We start from the raw sequence: 13,569 nt of genomic DNA, 5'->3' as shown, positions 1-13,569 counted from the left end.
AATTGATACATACCGATTAAACAGGATTTATTCCTCTAAAATCTACAGCAGTCAATATTAGGAGGGTCTATTTAAATATGCAAGTACCTTCCAAGGATGCGGGCAATAGAGCAGTTCTGTCATTAGATGTTGCTAAAGCATTTGACAGTGTGGAATGGGGTTACTTATTTACTATACTCAAGAAAATGGGATTTGGGCCTAATTTTATTAAATGGGTCAAAATGCTTTATCAACCTCCTATAGCATGTGCTGCAGCCAATGGACTGACATCAGATAAAATAACTCTCTCCAGGGGAACAAGGCAGGGGTGTCCTCTTTCCCCCCTATTATTTTCAATTGCAATAGAACCGTTAGCGGAACGTATACAGGCCTCTACTGGGATTAAAGGGTTTAAATTTGGGGATTTAGAGGAGAAAGTGTCACTATTATATGCGGACAACACGTTAATATTTTTAAATGATACACGAGTCAATGCTGTGCTGTATACAGGTTTTATAAAAATTTGGCTTTTAGGGCTGGTTCACACGGACGCTTGCGGAGCGTTTACCGCAAGCGTTCGGACCGTCGCGGTAAACGCTCCCATTCAAGTAAATGGGAGCGTTTACACCGAGCTTTTACCCGAACGCGGCGTTCGTGTCCCGATTTTCGCGAGCGTTTGAGCTGCCCCTGGAAGCGACATGTAGCTTCCAGGGGGCGGCCAACCGCGACGGCTGATGTTCCCCTAGGGGAAGAAAAAAATGCGACGCATTGGAACGCGACCGAAGGCTACTGAAAGCCTGACCGCGCAGCCGCCACAACGCCCCCAGACGCGACGCCATGCAGACGTCCGTCTGAACCAGCCCTTATTCTGGCCTAACTGTAAACTGGGATAAGTCCTGTCTGATGCCCCTGGACCCCTGGGTAATGCCTCAATATGTATCACAACTTAAATTAAACTGTGTATCATCCTTTCGGTATTTGGGTATTATAATATCCGCAGACCCTACCCAGTTTGAAAAATTAAATGTAGGCCCATTGATTGAACATTGTAGGAGTAAAATATCTGCTTGGGCCAAACTACCATTTCAGTAGTTGCCAGGGTTAACCTGGTAAAAATGGTCCTAATGCCCAAAATATTATATATCATCCACAACTCTCCTATTTGGCTTCCGTCAAGGATTTTTAAAGTAATTGACAAATTATTTAGGGAAGTGGTCTGGAACAAAAAAAGCTCTACGATTAAACTGGAATACTTACAATATTCAAAAGATGAAGGTGGGTTGGCTCTCCCTAACCCTTGGATCTATTTTCTGGCCGCTCAATTACAACAAATTGCTGGGTGGGATTCCCCAGATCTAATCAATTCCTCGAGAAAACTTTTGACATGGCTTACTGGTCATAATACAATTTATGAGGCCCTGGAGACTTCAGAAGTTGAGCGCTATACCAGCTACCCCACTTTTAAACTACTATGTAAAGTTTGGGACAAGGTTAAACTGTTACAGGGAATAAAGGGGTTTATAGCATGTATGCCCTTGTGGGGTAATAAAAAATTACTTTCTCTGTACTAGTTCAACAGAATCTACCGCCTACAGGTATGAATCAATATCGATATGTTCAACTACAACATGCATTTATTAAACAAAAGCAAACAAAAGCCCTAATCATTGATCCTTCCCCAATATGTGGTATGATTGAAAATGTCTCCTCCAAAAAAGGGCTTATTTCATCAATATATGCATTTCTCCTTGGCCCCTATTTGATAAAATATCCTATTAAAAGTAAAACTGGCTGGCAAAATGAAATTCCAGAAATAACAGATAAGCTCTGGAGTGATGCTTTACAAGTCATCCCTTATTTATCGGTTAACCTCCTTGCCGGTCTAAAAAATCCGGCAAGGAGGCAGCGCCGCACTTTTTTTTTTTTTTTTTTAAATCATGTAGCGAGCCAAGGGCTCGCTACATGATAGCCGCTGAGCGGCGGCATCCCCCTACCTACTCCGATCGCCTTCGGCGATCAGAGTATGCAAGAAATCCCGTTGAGAACGGGATTTCTTGCAGGGCTTCCCCGGTCGCCATGGCGACCGGGCGGGATGACGTCACCGACGTCATGGACGTCGTGACGTCAGAGGGAACCCCGATCCGCCCCTTAGCGCTGCCTGGCACTGATTGGCCAGGCTGCGCAGGGGTCTGGGGCGGGGGGGGCGGCTCGGCGCGGCGGGTAGCGGCGAATCGGCGGCGATCGCAAGTTACAAGCAGCTAGCAAAGTGCTAGCTGCTTGTAACAAAAAAAAAATTATGCAAATCGGCCCAGCGGGGCCTGAGAAATCCTCCTGCGCAGGTTACCCCGAACTGTGTTCGGGATAACCGGCAAGGAGGTTAATGCTTCACAAAAATTTTCCCAAACTAAAATGATTCATAGAGCCTTTTTAACTCCTAAACGACTTTACAGAATGGGTCTAAGAGAAGATCCTTTATGCCCTCGATGTCAGAGGGATCATGAAGATTTGTTGCATATGTTGTGGAGATGTCCCAAACTGCACAGGTATTGGGGAATGATTATTAATACTTTATCAGGGATTTTTCAAACCGAAATAGTGAATGATGTCAATACATGTATTCTTAGTGCGACTGATCTTTCTGACCCCAAGCAAGTATCCCTTATTGCAATTCATAGGAGTCTTTTTCAGGCGAGGCTATTCATTCTTAAGCATTGGATAGATGAAACTCCCCCTACTTACACACAATGGGTTAAACAACTCAATGAGTATCTTAAGCTGGAAAATTTTTTTACATATGCATAGGAGTAATGGGGCTCTGTTTGAGAATATGTGGGATAAATGGTTGGATACCCCTGAGGTGGTTTGATTAGGGATAGATTATTTTGATAAGAATCTGGTGGCATGTAACATTTTCTATCTGTAAAATATATATATCTCTTTAGTAGTATGTTCTATGATGATGAACTGGAAGCTCCAAATCGTTCACACAATAAGTACTCTTTATTTCTATTGCAACTAGATATGTCGAAATCATTGTTTTCTCTGTTGTGCCTTGAATACTTTAATAAACTTGGTTTGATTAAAAAAAAACCACCAGCAAGAGAAAATACTCAAAATAGTTTTGATAGTACTTATTCACCTACTTTTTGGTATTTTTGCAATTGTATAGTGCTGAGGAGTTATTTTAAGAATTATCTCCTGGGAGAAAACTCACATATGGCCCCATGTGTCTATTTTATGGATTGTACATTGACACAACTTGAGAATGTGGGCATGGTAATAGGACCAAACCAGTAAGTACAGCTGGTTTTGGAGACCTTTGCAATGCACAAGAGAAAAAAGGATTGCAGAAAACTGGCAATGCAGCATAGTAAAAGTATGTTTTCTACTCGTGTAGAACTACCAGTCCGCATCAGGATTGCTTTAATTGGGTTTGTCTAGAAGAGTTAAAGGGAACCAGAGACGTTGGGGGGAAGCTTTTATTAGAGTTGGGCCGAACGGTTCGCCGGCGAACGTGGTTCGCGCGAACGTAGGTGGTTCGCGTGCGGGTACCGCACGCGAACCTTTTGCGGAAGAAGTTCGGTTCGCCCCATAATGCACTGAGGGTCAACTTTGACCCTCTACATCACAGTCAGCAGGCCCAGTGTAGCCAATTAGGCTACACTAGCCCCTGGAGCCCCACCCCCCCTTATATAAGGCAGGCAGCGGCGGCCATTACGGCCACTCGTGTGCCTGCATTAGTGAGAGTAGGGCGAGCTGCTGCAGTCTCTCATATAGGGAAAGATTAGTTAGGCTTAACTTCTTCCTGGCTGCATACCTGTTCTGTTCAGTGAGCCCTCAGCCCACTGCATACCTGTACTGTGATCCTGCCACTGCATACCTGTACTGTGATCCTGCCACTGCATACCTGTTCAGTGATCCTGCCACTGCATACCTGTTCAGTGATCCTGCCACTGCATACCTATTCTGTTCAGTGAGCCCTCAGCCCACTGCATACCTGTACTGTGATCCTGCCACTCCATACCTGTTCAGTGATCCTGCCACTGCATACCTGTTCTGTTCAGTGAGCCCTCAGCCCACTGCATACCTGTACTGTGATCCTGCCACTGCATACCTGTTCAGTGATCCTGCCACTGCATACCTGTTCAGTGATCCTGCCACTGCATACCTGTTCTGTTCAGTGAGCCCTCAGCCCACTGCATACCTGTACTGTGATCCTGCCACTCCATACCTGTTCAGTGATCCTGCCACTGCATACCTGTTCTGTTCAGTGAGCCCTCAGCCCACTGCATACCTGTACTGTGATCCTGCCACTCCATACCTGTTCAGTGATCCTGCCACTGCATACCTGTTCAGTGATCCTGCCACTGCATACCTGTTCTGTGGACCCGCCACTGTATACCTGTTCTGTTCAGTGGACCCGCCACTGTATACCTGTTCTGTGAACCCGCCACTGTATACCTGTTCTGTTCAGTGGACCCGCCACTGTATACCTGTTCTGTTCAGTGGACCCGCCACTGTATACCTGTTCTGTTCAGTGGACCCGCCACTGTATACCTGTTCAGTGAACCCGCCACTGCATACCTGTTGTGTTCAGTGAACCTGCCACTGCATACCTGTTGTGTTCAGTGAACCTGCCACTGCATACCTGTTCTGTGAACCCGCCACTGTATACCTGTTCTGTTCAGTGGACCCGCCACTGTATACCTGTTCAGTGAACCCGCCACTGTATACCTGTTCTGTTCAGTGGACCCGCCACTGTATACCTGTTTAGTGAACACGCCACTGCATACCTATTGTGTTCAGTGATCCTGCCACTGCATACCTGTTCTGTGAACCCGCCACTGTATACCTGTTCTGTTCAGTGGACCCGCCACTGTATACCTGTTCTGTGAACCCGCCACTGTATACCTGTTCTGTTCAGTGGACCCGCCACTGTATACCTGTTCTGTTCAGTGGACCCGCCACTGTATACCTGTTCTGTTCAGTGGACCCGCCACTGTATACCTGTTTAGTGAACACGCCACTGCATACCTATTGTGTTCAGTGATCCTGCCACTGCATACCTGTTCTGTGAACCCGCCACTGTATACCTGTTCTGTTCAGTGGACCCGCCACTGTATACCTGTTCTGTGAACCCGCCACTGTATACCTGTTCTGTTCAGTGGACCCGCCACTGTATACCTGTTCTGTTCAGTGGACCCGCCACTGTATACCTGTTTAGTGAACACGCCACTGCATACCTATTGTGTTCAGTGATCCTGCCACTGCATACCTGTTCTGTGAACCCGCCACTGTATACCTGTTCTGTTCAGTGGACCCGCCACTGTATACCTGTTCTGTGAACCCGCCACTGTATACCTGTTCTGTTCAGTGGACCCGCCACTGTATACCTGTTCTGTTCAGTGGACCCGCCACTGTATACCTGTTCTGTTCAGTGGACCCGCCACTGTATACCTGTTTAGTGAACACACCACTGCATACCTATTGTGTTCAGTGATCCTGCCACTGCATACCTGTTCTGTGAACCCGCCACTGTATACCTGTTCTGTTCAGTGGACCCGCCACTGTATACCTGTTCTGTGAACCCGCCACTGTATACCTGTTCTGTTCAGTGGACCCGCCACTGTATACCTGTTCTGTTCAGTGGACCCGCCACTGTATACCTGTTCTGTTCAGTGGACCCGCCACTGTATACCTGTTTAGTGAACACGCCACTGCATACCTATTGTGTTCAGTGATCCTGCCACTGCATACCTGTTCTGTGAACCTGCCACTGTATACCTGTTCTGTTCAGTGGACCCGCCACTGTATACCTGTTCTGTGAACCCGCCACTGTATACCTGTTCTGTTCAGTGAACCCACCGCATCAGTGCGCATACCTGTGCAGTTAAGTGAACCCACCTACCTACGTGAGTGCACGCAGTGTGATATACCACTCCGTGCATACCCAATATGGACAAAACAGGTAGAGGAAGAGGAAGAGGTAGTGGCAGAGGCAGAGGAAGGCCACCCGGCAGGTCTGCGCGAGGTCGTGTAAATGTAATTTCGTGTGGATCTGGCCCACAGTACAGTGCTCGGAAGAAGGCACGTCCCATCACCTCCCAAGATTGTCAGGACGTGGTTGAGTATTTAGCGACACAGAACACCTCATCTTGCTCAGCCACCAGCGCTACTACTAGCACCACTTCCGCTGCATTTGACACTTCGCAAGAATTATTTAGTGTTGAAATCACTGATGCACAGCCATTGTTGTTACAGCCAGATGAATTTTCACCAGCTAATATGTCTGAGTTACGCGGCAACACTATGGATGTAACGTGTCAGGAGGATGAAGGACCTACTGATGGTGCAAGTTTGGATTTGTCTGAGGCAAGCGAAGCTGGGCAGGATGACTACGATGATGACGGTAATAGGGATCCTCTGTATGTTCCCAATAGAGGAGATGAAGAGGGGGACAGTTCAGAGGGGGAGTCAGAGAGTAGTAGGAGGAGAGAAGTTGCTGAAAGAAGCTGGGGCAGCTCTTCGTCAGAAACAGCTGGTGGCAGAGTCCGGCACCATGTATCGCCACCTATGTACAGCCAGCCAACTTGCCCTTCAGCATCAGCTGCTGAGGTCCCCATAGTGCCCACATCCCAGGGTGGCTCAGCGGTGTGGAAATTTTTTAATGTGTGTGCCTCAGATCGGACCAAAGCCATCTGTTCGCTCTGCCAACAAAAATTGAGCCGTGGAAAGGCCAACACTCACGTAGGGACAAGTGCCTTACGAAGGCACCTGGAGAAAAGGCACAAACAGCAATGGGATGGCCACCTGAGCAAAAGCAGCAGCAGCACACAAAAGAAAAGTCACCCTCCTTCTCCTCTTCCTCCTTCAGGTGCATCATCTGCTTCTGCCGCTTTCTCCTTTGCACCTTCACAGGCACCCTCCTCCACTCCGCCTCTGCCCTTGAGCGGTTCCTGCTCCTCTGCCCACAGCAGCAGTCAGGTGTCCGTGAAGGAAATGTTTGAGCGGAAGAAGCCACTTTTGGCCAGTCACCCCCTTGCCCGGCGTCTGACAGCTGGCGTGGCGGAACTGTTAGCTCGCCAGCTGTTACCATACCGGCTGGTGGACTCTGAGGCCTTCCGTAAATTTGTGGCCATCGGAACACCGCAGTGGAAGATGCCAGGCCGCACTTATTTTTCGAGAAAGGCCATACCCCAACTGCACCGTGAAGTTGAGAGGCAAGTGGTGTCATCTCTTGCGAAGAGCGTTGGGTCAAGGGTACACCTGACCACGGATGGCTGGTCTGCCAAGCACGGGCAGGGCCGCTACATTACCTACACAGCCCATTGGGTGAACCTGGTGGTGAACGATGGCAAGCAGAAAGCGGCGGACCAAATTGTGACACCTCCACGGCTTGCAGGCAGGCCTCCTGCCACCTCCTCTCCTCCTGCTACATGCTCTTCGCTGTCCTCCTCCTCCTCCTTGGCTGAGTGGCAGTTCTCCTCTCCAGCTACACAGCCCCAGCTCCGCAGGGCCTATGCTGCATGCCAGGTACGACGGTGTCACGCCATCTTAGACATGGCTTGTCTCAAAGCGGAGAGTCACACTGGAGCAGCTCTCCTGGCTGCTCTTAAGAAACAGGTGGATGAGTGGCTGACCCCGCACCACCTGGAGATAGGCAACGTGGTGTGCGACAACGGCAGCAATCTGCTTGCCGCTTTGCATATGGGGAAGCTGACACACATACCCTGCATGGCACATGTCATGAATCTAGTGGTTCAAAGATTTGTGGCAAAGTACCCTGGCTTAGCGGATGTCCTGAAGCAGGCCAGGAAGTTCTGTGGGCATTTGAGGCGCTCTTACACAGCCATGGCACGATTTGCAGAAATTCAGCGTAAAAACAACATGCCGGTGAGACGCCTCATTTGCGATAGCCCCACTCGATGGAACTCGACCCTGCTCATGTTCTCCTGCCTGCTAGAACAGAAGAAAGCCGTCACCCAGTACCTCTACAACTGGAGTAGAACGAAACAGTCTGGGAAGATGGGGATGTTCTGGCCCGACAACTGGACACTGATGAAAAATGCATGCAGGCTCATGCGGCCGTTTGAGGAGGTGACCAACCTGGTGAGCCGCAGTGAGGGCACCATCAGCGACTTAATTCCCTACGCGTACTTCTTGGAGCGTGCTGTGCGTAGAGTGGCGGATGAAGCTGCGAATGAGCGTGACCAGGAACCGTTACGGTAGGAACAGGCATGGGACCAATTTTCATCAGACCCAGCTGTTTCCTCAACACCTGCGGCAGCACAGAGGGGGGAGGAGGAGGAAGAAGAGAGGTCGTGTGCAGAAGACGAGTCAGACTCAGAGGATGATGAGCAAGGTGTTTCTTTGGGGGAGGAGGAGGAGGAGGGGACAGCGGCAGGACAACAACCGCAGCAGGCGTCGCAGGGGGCTTGTGCTGCTCAACCTTCCCGTGGTATTGTTCGCGGCTGGGGGGAGGAGGTTGACTTACCTGACGTCACTGAGGAAGAGCAAGAGGAGATGGAGGGTACTGGATCCGACTTTGTGCAGATGTCGTCTTTTATGCTGTCCTGCCTGTTGAGGGACCCCCGTATAAAAAACCTCAAGGGGAATGAGCTGTACTGGGTGGCCACACTACTAGACCCTCGGTACAGGCACAAAGTGGCGGACCTGTTACCAACTCACCGGAAGGTGGAAAGGATGCAGCATATGCAGAACCAGCTGTCAACTATGCTTTACAATGCCTTTAAGGGTGATGTGACGGCACAACGCCAGCAAGGTACCACTGCCACTAATCCTCCTCCCGTGTCCACGCAGTCAAAGACAGGACGCTCCAGCGATCTCATGGTGATGTCGGACATGCGGACGTTCTTTAGTCCAACGCCTCGCCGTAGCCCTTCCGGATCCACCCTCCACCAACGCCTCGACCGGCAGGTAGCCGACTACCTGGCCTTAAGTGTGGATGTAGACACTGCTGTGAACAGCGATGAGGAACCCTTGAACTACTGGGTGCGCAGGCTTGACCTGTGGCCAGAGCTGTCCCAATTTGCCATCCAACTTCTCTCCTGCCCTGCCGCAAGCGTCCTGTCAGAGAGGACCTTCAGCGCAGCTGGAGGCATTGTCACAGAGAAGAGAAGTCGCCTAAGTCACAAAAGTGTTAAGTACCTCACCTTTATCAAAATGAATGAGGCATGGATCCCGGAGGGCTGCTGCCCGCCCCAAGACTAAGTCAGTCCCCGCACACACAGCATCTCTGCCTGCACGCCGTGTGACTGGCTGCCTGGCCTGCCCCAAAAAGACTAAGTCGCTCCCAGTCCCTCCACACAGCATGTCTGCCTGCAGGCCGCTTCACTACCTTCTCCGCCACCACCAACAGGGTCCGGGACTCCAGGCGGATTGCTGAATTTTTTAGGCCGCTGCTAGCAGCGGCCGCTGTAATAATTTTTATGGTGCGTGTACATGACTGCCTAATTTTTCTGGCTGCACTGAGGGCAGCTGCAACAACAAAAGAAAAGGCATGTACATGCGCCCATTCCCCTTCGTGATCATTACCTTGCCGTGGTGAAGGGGCTTGCGTATCACAATGAAGCAATGACCGGCGCCTAGATGAGTGTCTCGGGGGGCACACAAAAGATAATAAGGTCGTTGCTTCATTGTGGTCAGACCAAATTTGATCAGCTGGACAGTCACTGTTCTGTCATTCAGCTACATCAGCCAGGCCGACCATATGGGCTGTAAAGCCACAAAAACCTGCACTCTCGCCATGGTGCGCACCAGTCCAGCACGGCCGTCACTAGTACAAACAGCTGTTTGCGGTGCGTTACACGGTGAGTTTGGTGTGTCAGTGTGAAGCAGTACCTTAATTACACTACCTGATTGATGTATACACATGCAAGATGTTTTAAAGCACTTTAGGCCTGTCATTTAGCATTCAATGTGATTTCTGCCCTTAAAACGCTGCTTTGCGTCAAATCCAGATTTTTCCCGGGGACTTTTGGCGTGTATCCCACTCCGCCATGCCCCCCTCCAGGTGTTAGACCCCTTGAAACATCTTTTCCATCACTTTTGTGGCCAGCATAATTATTTTTTTTTTTCAAAGTTCGCATCCCCATTGAAGTCTATTGCGGTTCGCGAACTTTAACGCGAACCGAACGTTCCGCGAAAGTTCGCGAACCCGGTTCGCGAACCTAAAATCGGAGGTTCGGCCCAACTCTAGCTTTTATACATACCTTGGGCTTCCTCCAGCCCCATACGCACGGATCGCTCCCACTCCGCCGTCCTCCGCTGCCTGGATCCGCCGGTACCGGGTCCCGTCATTACTGCCAGTCGGCCGGCAGACGCGGGCAATTGTCCGCATCACAGCGTGCTCCCTCCATATAAGTACGCGTGAGGCTGCATACTGCGCAGCCTCATGCGTACGGGTATGGAGAGAGCCCCTGTGATGCGGACAATTGGCCGCATCCGCCGGAAGTGACGGGACCCGGTACTGGCGATAGAGGAAGCGGAAGATGGCGGCGTGGGAGCGATCCAGGTTTGTGGGGCTGGAAGAAGCCCCAGGTATGTATAAAAGCTTTTTGTATTTTTAATGAAGGTTCCTCTCTGGTTCCCTTTAAAATTAGTCAGCTGCATAAGATTGAAGAAAACCAGTCCCAAACTTGAACTGTAAGGAACGAAGCATTCAGAGTTGATAAACATAACCATAGATTACCTTACACTCAAAACTGCATGCCGATATTATCAACAGATTAATAAGTATAAGTCAATGAAGTCAGACAGGAAGCTCTTGTATTAAACAAACTCCTCTGCATAATGATTTAAAAACATAAATGGGCACCACAAAACTGAAGCCATAGATTTTGCAAAACTCTAGATTTGTTTCACTGCCAAAACTTTTGTCCATGACAGTAAATAAGTTAATATTACTGTGCTTTTACAATTTTTGTAATAGGTGTGTAGCCTGAAATTGTAGAGGGAGATTTGTGCTTCCAGTTGATTGCAATCAACTGGCCTTGGTTGTTATAATTAAGATTTAGTGTTTATATATAGCGCCAACATCTTCTGCAATGCTGTACAGATTATATATTGCCTTGTCACTGTCCCTCAGAGAGGCTTCCAATCTAATCCCTACCATAGTCATATGTCTATGTATGTATCGTAATCTAGAGTGAATTTAGGAGGTAGCCAATTAACTTATTTGAATGTTTTTGGGATATGGGAGGAAACCTGAGTGCCAGGAGGAAACCCAATCTGACACAAGGAGAACATACAAACTCCATGCAGATAGGTCTCTGGCTGGGATTCAAAACCGAGACCCAGTGCTGCAAGGCGAGGGGCGCTAATCACTATGCCACCATTATATTGTCCATGTGATTACTAGGGGATTATTTCAGAATTTTTTTATTTTTATTTTGTATTTACAGGAGAAGGATAACCCTGACACAGAGTTCAACTATCAAAACCTAGTTGCCACCTTAATAAATATTTTTCTGGCTGGGACAGAAACTTCCAGTACAACAATAAGACTCAGTTTGAGGATCCTACTGAAGTATCCAGATGTTTTAGGTAACTATATATACATTTTTGCTATAGTTGTGTTGGAACAGTCACCTTTAAGATAAGCATTTTTGAAGGGAACCTAAAGAAAGAGGTATATGGAGTCTCCCATATTTATTTCCATTTAAAGCGGATCTGAACTCAGAACTTCCTCTCTGCTCTAAAAGATATACAACAGCATAATAACCTTTAACCGGTTCAGCACCGCAGTGCCGAAAATCTCATGCATCCGAGCAACGTTCACCTCCCATTCATTTGCCTATAACTTTATTGCTACTTATCACAATGAATTGATCTATATCTTGTTTTTTCCACCACTAATTAGGCTTTCTTTGGGTGCTACATTTTGCTAAGAATTATTTTTTTCTAAATCCATTTTAACAGGAAGATTAAGAAAGAAATTTAAAAAATTCATTATTTCTCAGTTTTTGGCCATTATAGTTTGAAATGAATATAAGCTACTGTAATTAAAACTCATGTATTTTATTTGCCCATCTGTCCCGGTTATTACACCATTTAAACGATGTCCCTATCACAATTTATGGTGCCGATATTTCATTTAGAAAAAAAGGTGCATTTTTTCAATGTGTGTCCATCACTATTTATAAGCTTATAATTTTAAATAATATAATAACATACTCTCTTGACATGCATATTTAAAAAGTTCAGACCCTTGGGTAACTATTTATGTTGTTTTTGTTTTGTTTTTTATTGTAATTTTTTTTTATTTATTTTTTAATAAAATATGTATGTGGGTAATTTTTGGTGTGGGAGGGAAACTCCTAATTTTAAATGTAAAATAATAGAATTGTTTTATTAAAAGTGTATGTGGGTGCATACTATTTGGCCACAAGATGGCCACAGTAAAAAAAGTCCTGGATGCGAACAATCTCGCATCCAGGACTTTTTTTTACTGTGGTTCACGGAGAAGTTTCCTGGGGGGCAGAAATACTGCGCTCTCTCACTAGAAAGTGTCGGTTTTTCTGCGGGGAAATTAGATCGGTGAATGGGAATTATATTCACTGATCGGGGGGGCTAGCGGCGGGAGCACGCCCGATCGTGCGCACCATGCGGCAGAAGCAGCAGTGCCTATCTGGACGAGGAAGCTCGTCCAGATAGGCCGAACTGGTTAAACAAAAAACATTTATTCCTTACAGCTGATACAAATCCTAAAATACATCTGCTCAGTTTCTACTTCCTGATTCATGGAAGCAGACATTGTTTTCAGCCTGGGCTTTCAAATGGGCTTATCTGTTTATCTGCCATAGGTAGTCATGTGACACATGGGAGGATCAAATTACAACTTGAGATTACACACAAATGAGGGGGAATTAGACAGCCTAAACTCTCTCTGAATACATACAGGGTGCATTTCTCTGTTTTCCTTCTGTCCTGTTCAAAAGTTTGGGTCTACTTTAAGCAATACCAGTTGCCTGGCTATACTGCACCCTCTAACTGGTTCACATTGGCATTAAAAATGGTCTGTTTTAGCGGATCCTATTGGAGGTGAACAGATCCTATGTTAATCAATAGGATCCGTTCACATTGCTCCATTAGAACGGATCCGTTCAGCACGTTCCTCCAAACAGAACACAAGTTTGAGGAGGCTGCGATAAATCCGGAGCCTGATCAAAAACTTTTTCCAGTGCACTATGTGAGCACCGGACCACAAATGCAAAATACTGACATGCTGCATTTTTATGCAGTCGCACTGAAAACAGCTGAACGCAAACACGAATCGGAAGCAATGCAAGACCAGTTCCTATTAGGCTGCATTGCAAAATGCTTACCTGTCCCATAGAGGTTTGGAGCTGCCATCCTGGCTAATCTCTTCCCTACTTGTCCCGGGGACCAGAAAGCACAGAGCTTCCTGTTGGTTTGCAAAAGAACCAATGGGAGTCCGCTTGCAACAGAGAAAATTCTCATTGGTTCATGTGGATTTATGAGAATACTCCCTGTTGTGCAGGAGTCACATGTGTTTTTTTTTTTTTTTTTTTACAAACACAGGAAGCCCCATGCTTACTGGTCTTCGGG

At 47.5% G+C, this 13,569-nt stretch overlaps 1 protein-coding gene across 1 annotated transcript in view; it reads left to right on the top strand.

Annotated features, from left to right (window-relative positions):
• Window positions 1-13,569, top strand: part of LOC137529005 (cytochrome P450 2C8-like) — a 190,139-nt gene that overhangs the window by 167,293 nt on the left and 9,277 nt on the right. Inside the window, exon 8 of the mRNA XM_068250862.1 lies at window positions 11,403-11,544. Within this exon, the coding sequence (XP_068106963.1) occupies window positions 11,403-11,544 (142 nt within the window). The remainder of the gene's footprint in view (window positions 1-11,402; window positions 11,545-13,569) is intronic.

The sequence above is a fragment of the Hyperolius riggenbachi genome, chromosome 8, assembly GCF_040937935.1.
Source record: "Hyperolius riggenbachi isolate aHypRig1 chromosome 8, aHypRig1.pri, whole genome shotgun sequence".
NCBI classification, from domain to species: Eukaryota; Metazoa; Chordata; class Amphibia; order Anura; family Hyperoliidae; genus Hyperolius; species Hyperolius riggenbachi.
The sequence above is the reverse complement of the archived record's forward strand: the minus strand, read 5'-3'. Positions and strand labels throughout refer to the sequence as shown.